Below are 6,333 nucleotides of genomic sequence, written 5' to 3'. Positions count from 1 at the left end.
GTTAGCTTTCAGTTTTTCCAGACAGTTTAGACCATCATCCCTTGTCACTGACTCAGCTCTCTAGCCTCCACCCCTAAAAAGCCTGGTTCAGGAACAGGTATATGCTCAGTATCCTCTGCCGTGAAGACAGATGCAAAGAACTCATTCAGTTTCTCTGCAACCTCCATATCCTTCTTAATAATCCCTTTCACTCCCTCATTGTCTAATGGTCCAACTGCCTCCCTGGCAGGTTTCCTGCTTCTGATGTACTTAAAGAAGTTTTTGTTATTCCCCTTGATACTTTCGGCTAAATGTTCCTCAAACTCTCTTTTTGCCTTATTGTCACCTTGCATTTCTTTTGCCAGAGTTTGTGTTCCTTTCTGTTCTCTTCATTTGGACAGGCCTTCCAATTTCGGAAGGAAGTCTTCTTCCCTTTGATGGCTTCCTTGATGGTACCCGTTAGCCATGCTGGCATCCTCCTGGACTTAGTGGTACCTTTCCTCCTTTGGGGTATACAATCTAACTGGGCTTCTATTATTGTGGTTTTGAGTAAACTCCATGCACTCTGGAGCGAAGTGACTCTCCTGATTTTCCCCCTCAGCTTTCTTTTCACCATACTCATTTTGGAGAAGTTTCCTCTTCTGAAATTCAAAATGTCTGTGTTAGACATCCTTGGTGATTCTCTCCCCACATGTATGCTGAAATTGATGGCACTATGGTCACTGTTCCCTAAAGGGTCGATGACACTGACATCACGCACCAGGTCCTGGGTGTCACTCAGAATTAGATCCAAGGTTGCCTTCTCTCTGGTCGGTTCCATGACCAACTGTTCTAGGGCACATTCATTTAGCGTATCTAGAAATTTGACCTCTTTGTCCTGACCTGAATGTGAATTTACCCAGTCTATGTGTGGGTAGTTGAAGTCACCCATAATTACAGCCCTGCCTCTCCTTGACGCCTCCCTGATTTCCTCCTGCAACTCCCAGTCACTGTCGGCATTTTGATCAGGAGGGTGATAGCACGTCCCCAGTAGCACGTTCCCTTTCCGGCCTTGTATAGTCACCCACAGGGTTTCTGTGGAGGACTCCAGTCCACCTAGGTTTTCTAGCTTGTTAGATTCTATCCCTTCTTTAACATACAGTGCTACCCCTCCTCCAAGGCGCCCCTCCCTGTCCTTTCTATAGAGTTTATACCCAGGGAGAAGAGTGTCCCACCGGTTCTCGCTGTTCCACCATGTTTCTGTTATGCCCACTATATCTATTTCTGCGTTAGCAACCAAGCACTCCAGCTCACCCATCCTGGCTCGGAGGCTTCTGGCATTGGCATATAAGCACCTATATACGGAATCTCTCCCCTGATGTATGCTATTCTTTTGACTCTTTGACCTGCTGGCACAGGCTCCCGTCTGCTCTTTATGCGGTTCTGCTCTGTCCCCTTCTGTTTTATCTGAATTCTTTGCAGCCTCACACTTTAAAGGATGGCTTTTGCCAAACGGGATACTGCCCAGCTCCCATTGGCTGTTCCCCAGGCGTCATTTTAAAAGCTGCTCTGCAACCTTTTTGATTTTAAGCGCCAGCAGTCTGGTTCCATCTTGGTTCATGTGCAGCCCGTCCCTTTTGTACAGGCCTTGCTTGCCCCAAAATGTGTCCCAGTGCCTAACAAATCTAAAGCCCTCCTCCCGGCACCAACGTCTCATCCACGCATTGAAACCCCTCAGTTCTGCCTGTCTCACTGTACTTGCGCGTGGAACAGGTAGCATTTCTGAGAATGCTTCCTTGGGGGTCCAGGACTTCAAAATGCTACCTATCCACCTAAATTTGGCTTACAGGACCTCCGACTGCATTTCCCCACATCGTTGGTGCCGACATGCACCACGACAGCTGTCTCCTCCCCAGCACTGCTTAGGAGCCTGTCTAGATGCTACGTGATGTCCGCAACCTTCGCACCAGGCAGGCAAGTCACCGTGCGGTCAACACGAGGGTCACAAACCCATCTCTCTATCCCCCTAATGATCGAATCACCCACTACAAGGAGGCCCCCACCCCCCAGAGGAGTATCCCCTGTGCGAGAGGATATGGGCTCATCATCCACGGAAGGGGTCCCTTCTAAAGGAGCATTTCCCTCTTCCTCAGACCGATGTCCTCCTCGCCCAAGACCTTCATTCTCCCTGACAGCAGAGGACCTTCCAGCCCTGGAGTGGGATGCCTCTACCACGTCCCTGAAGGTCTTGTCCACATGCCTCTCTGAGCTTCTCCAGATCCGCCACCTTGGTCTCGAGGGAACGGATTTGTTCCCTGAGAGCCAGGAGCTCCTTGCACCGAGCACACACCCATGACTTCTGCCCATGGGGCAAATAGTCATACATGTGGCACTCTGTGCAATACACTGGGAAGTGCCCCCTCCCCTGCTGACCTTCTATCTCCATACTGTTTTAGTTGGCTGTTTACAGTATTTAGGGAGCTTATTGTCCGTTTATTAGATAGCTTATTAGGATAGGCCTCAGCTGTAATGGTCAGCTATTTAACTGTCCAAACAGCCCTTCCCAAGAATAGGAGGGATTTGTACTTACGTTCTCTTCGCTATCAGGCTCCTTGTGATCGCGGGGGCTTGTTCCAGGCTCCCCTGCACACCCCGCTAAACTCCTGCAAAACTCCTACGTCCTGTTTGCTATCCCTGTTCGCTATGCAAAGATGTGCAAAGCCATGGCAAGAAACCGTGATCCTGAGAGCAGAGTGGCGCCCGCAGGGCACTTCCTGGCCCCTTCCCGGGACAGCTGCTTCCCAGGGCTGGTCTCTGGGAACCCTCAGCAAGAGGACCCCTCAGGATCTGCCCCAGAGCTCAGCGGGTGATGGGCAGGAGCCACTTCCGGGGGCTGCTGAATTGCTGGGAGAGCCCCGACCGGGGGGCATCGCACCAGGTGGTGGCAGCTGTCCCAGGCAGGCCAGGGAGGGTCCCGCAGCTGTCCCAGGGAGGCAGAAGAACAGGAGGCCCCTTCTGCACAGTCAGGCCCTTGGGCCCTCCCGCTCAGGAGCCTGCTCTGCTCTGGCTGCCAGCGCCCCCCCCCCCCCCCGCAAGCAGATGCTGTCCCACCGAGGAGCCACCACAGCCTCATCCCCCCAATGAGCAGGAAGAGCTACAAAGAAACAGTCTTTATTGTTGAAAAGCTTCTCTGTGAATCACTCGGCACCAGACAACACCGACATGGCAGCCCCCCAGGAGAGAGGCAGGCCGGTGAGCTGCCTGCCCCCAAGCGCCCCCTCCCCCCTCGGAGGCCCCCAATGCTGGTGGCAGCTGCCCACGGGCCACGCCTAATCCCGGGGGGGGGGGGGCTGGCTTCTGCCTGGAAAGCCTGGCTGCCTCCTCCGCTGGGCAGTTGGGCACAATCCTGGCGCTTAGAAGAGGCAGTGTGAGGGTGGGGGCCAAACACCTTGGCTGTGGCCGGGGGGGGGGCAGGAAGAAGGGCCCCAGCTCTGCACCTTCTCCCAGCTTTGCTGCAAGCAGCCTCCATGGAGAGTGAGCTGTGCAGGTGCAGCCACCTCTGCCGGGGGACACCCCTCTTCCCTGGGGGGCTGCCCACACTTCATGTCCCCTGAGAAGAGGCCAGGAGACCCACCACCCGCCCCCCCCAGCCAGCCACCTCGGGCTGAGCTGCGTCTTACAGGGCCCGCCCGCCCGCCCCGCCCAGCCGCAACGCAGCCCTGCAGGCCCTTCGGCCAAGGCCAAGCCGTCCTTGAAGCCTGCGGCTGTTGCACGGAGAGAAGCTGCTGCGGGCAGCAAGGCTGGGTGCTTTCCCCAATTCACCGCGCTTCCCCTGCAAGCCCCCCTCCCACCCAGCGTCTGGGGCTTGCGGCGGACTGCACTCGGCGTGGCCACAAGGACGAGTGTGCCTGGATCGGCCGCAGCCTGCACTGCCTGAAATGGGGGGTGGGGGGGGGCGTCCAGCCCTCCTTTTCTCACCAACTCTTGGCCCCAGATCTGGGCACGTTTTGCAGTGGCGAGCGCCAAAGTGTAGCCCTCTCTCATTGTGTCTTCTGCGTGTTTCGTTGCACGTGCACACCCACCCGCTTGCGTGACGGGGCTGTGCTACCAGCAGGGGTGGCCGTCAGGATGAGTCCAGCCCAGCAGCCTCGGGATTCGGCCCTTGCCGCCCTGGGACCCCACTGGCCCAAGCCTCGCGCCAGAGCTCCTCTGCTGGCTGCTGGAGGCAGGTGCGCTTTGTGCTTCCGAGATGGCCAAAGGAAAGCCCCGCTGGCCACTCCAAGCGCCACGCCCCACTCCCAAATTCTGAACCGGAGCCATGGCGGAGATTCCCTCGGCAAGGCCTTTGCGTGACACACGCACGGGCTGGGCAGGAGCTGCTCCCATCAACGGCCCCCTCGCTCCAGGCCATACTTCAGGGGCCACGTTGCCGACTGCAGGCGGAACTCTCTGCCCAGCACAGCACCACGTTATAACTTCGCGGCTGTTCAGCACAAGAGTTCTGGTGCACCCATTCTGGGGTGGGGGGGGGGCATGTGCAGATTACACCCCTAGCCCCCCCTCCCCAGGGCCTGCCTTCTCCTGGAGTGAGGATTCACTCCACCCACACTCAGCCCCACACTACGGCCTTCCATCGCCCCCTCCCCCACTGGGGAATGCTGGGCTCCCCTCGCCGACAGAAAAAGCCCCACAGAGGCCCATAAGCAGCTGCCCTCCACCCCCCCCCCCGCACTGGCATTTTGCTCTCCTGCCGAGGCAGAGACGGCATTCCTCAGCACAGAGCTGCGGGCACTAGGGGGGCAGAGCCGGCCCAGAGCAGAGGCCCTGGAGAGCCTGCCGGCCGGCCAGCATCTCCCGCTGGGCTGTGCGTGACCGGAAAGGCAGGAGAGCAGAGCGGTCCCGAGAAGGCTGCTGCCGGCCGACACCCCACTCTGGGCTAATGGCAAGGGAGGTGCAGCCCCCCCCCCTGCAGGGCTGGGGTGCCAGCTAGCACCCCAACGGAGCTCCTCTGGGCAGAGCGCCAGGAGCCAGGTGCTCAGCGCCCACGGCAGGCAGAGGAGCCGGCTGGCCGAGGGGCTGCCAGGAGCCCTTGGCCAGAGAGCCACAGCTGGCCCAAGGAGGGTCGCAAGGCCAGCCTGGTCTGTGCCTGTCTGGGAAGAGCATCCTTCAGCTTGGCTGCGCGGCACACCAGTCTCCGCAGCCGACAGCCAGCCCAGGGGGCTTCTCCGGGGTGCCCCCACCCAGCCAGGCTCTGGGCGGGGGGCTCGAGGGAGGGGGCCGGCCTCTGGTCTCCCGGCTCCTCTTCCTTGAGCAGGGGGAGGCTGGGGGCACAGCAAGGAGCCCACGCAGCTCTGCCCAGGGCCCTGCCCAGCATCTGCCTCCGAGGCCACACGGGGGCCAGGGCAGCAGCCCTCCAGGGCCAGGCCCTGCTGGCGCCTCCAGCCCCCCAGAAGCAGGGGCCCAGTGGCCCAGCCAAGGAACCCGTCTGCCGGCCGCCGCGCCCTTCCAGACCATGCTGCAGGCCCCCAAGCAGCCCCACAGGCACAGGCTTGGTTCTCCCACACGTGGCCAAGTGGGCGGCCCCACAGGCGGAAGCCCCCCCCCGCGCGCCTGGACTGGGCTGAGCAAGCCGAGGAGGAGAAGCCGGTTCCTGGGCAGGCCACACGCTCAAGCTGGGGGGCGGGGGCGGGGGCGGGGTGGGGGGCTGGTGCTGTGGGTGCCGGGCGGGGGCTTCCTGGGCTGGGCACCAAGAAGCACGTCCATGTTCGCGGAAAAGTGAGCGGCCAAACACAGCGGAGAAGTCCCCTGGCTCGGGGGCCAAGGACCCGGCCAGGCTGGCCACCAGCCGCTTAGGTGTTGCGCACCCCCAGAGACTGCTCCAGTTCTTGTCGCCGCTGCTGGATCTGGAAGAGCAAAAGGAGAGATGGTGCCAGTCGGGGGGCGGGGGGGCAGTCTCACCCACCCGCCGGCCGGCCGGCCCTCCTCCAGCCAGGCCATACCTTGCAGTAGAAGTATCTGCTGACAGCCTCTTGGGACCAGGGTTCGTGGTAGAACTCGGCCCGCCGCTCCTCTTCAGGGTTCCCCACCACATCCGTCATCACCTGCCGCGGGGGAGGGAGGAGAGTGAAGCCCCTCCCGGCAGAGCCCAGCCGGGCCCACTTCTTCCCGGGAAACAAGGCCCCAAGCAGCACACGGGGCGGGCGGGCAGGCGGGCTCTCATTGGCCCCGGCGCAGAGAGAGGTCGCCGCCAGCCAGCCAGCCAGCCAGCCTGGTCAGTAAACCTCCTCTCCTGATCTCCGGGCAAAGTCCACAGATCATATGAAGGACCATCCCGACACTCCTCAGTACAGCCACTCACCAAAACGACCCAGTTCC

General features: G+C 60.2%; 1 protein-coding gene across 9 annotated transcripts in view; it reads right to left on the bottom strand.

The window, feature by feature from the left end:
• Positions 1-3,113: 3,113 nt before the first annotated feature.
• Positions 3,114-6,333, bottom strand: part of SMARCD3 (SWI/SNF related, matrix associated, actin dependent regulator of chromatin, subfamily d, member 3) — a 74,715-nt gene continuing 71,495 nt past the window's right edge. For all 9 annotated transcript variants that reach the window (XM_053260582.1, XM_053260581.1, XM_053260575.1 and 6 more), the window contains 2 exons: positions 5,958-6,059; positions 3,114-5,861 (listed from right to left, as the gene is read on the bottom strand). In XM_053260582.1, coding sequence (XP_053116557.1) covers positions 5,808-5,861; positions 5,958-6,059 — 156 coding nt within the window. In that variant the 3' untranslated portion in view covers positions 3,114-5,807. The remainder of the gene's footprint in view (positions 5,862-5,957; positions 6,060-6,333) is intronic.

Source organism: Hemicordylus capensis, chromosome 6 (assembly GCF_027244095.1).
Source record: "Hemicordylus capensis ecotype Gifberg chromosome 6, rHemCap1.1.pri, whole genome shotgun sequence".
Classification (NCBI taxonomy): Eukaryota; Metazoa; Chordata; class Lepidosauria; order Squamata; family Cordylidae; genus Hemicordylus; species Hemicordylus capensis.
This window is presented reverse-complemented; position numbering and strand designations above follow the sequence as displayed.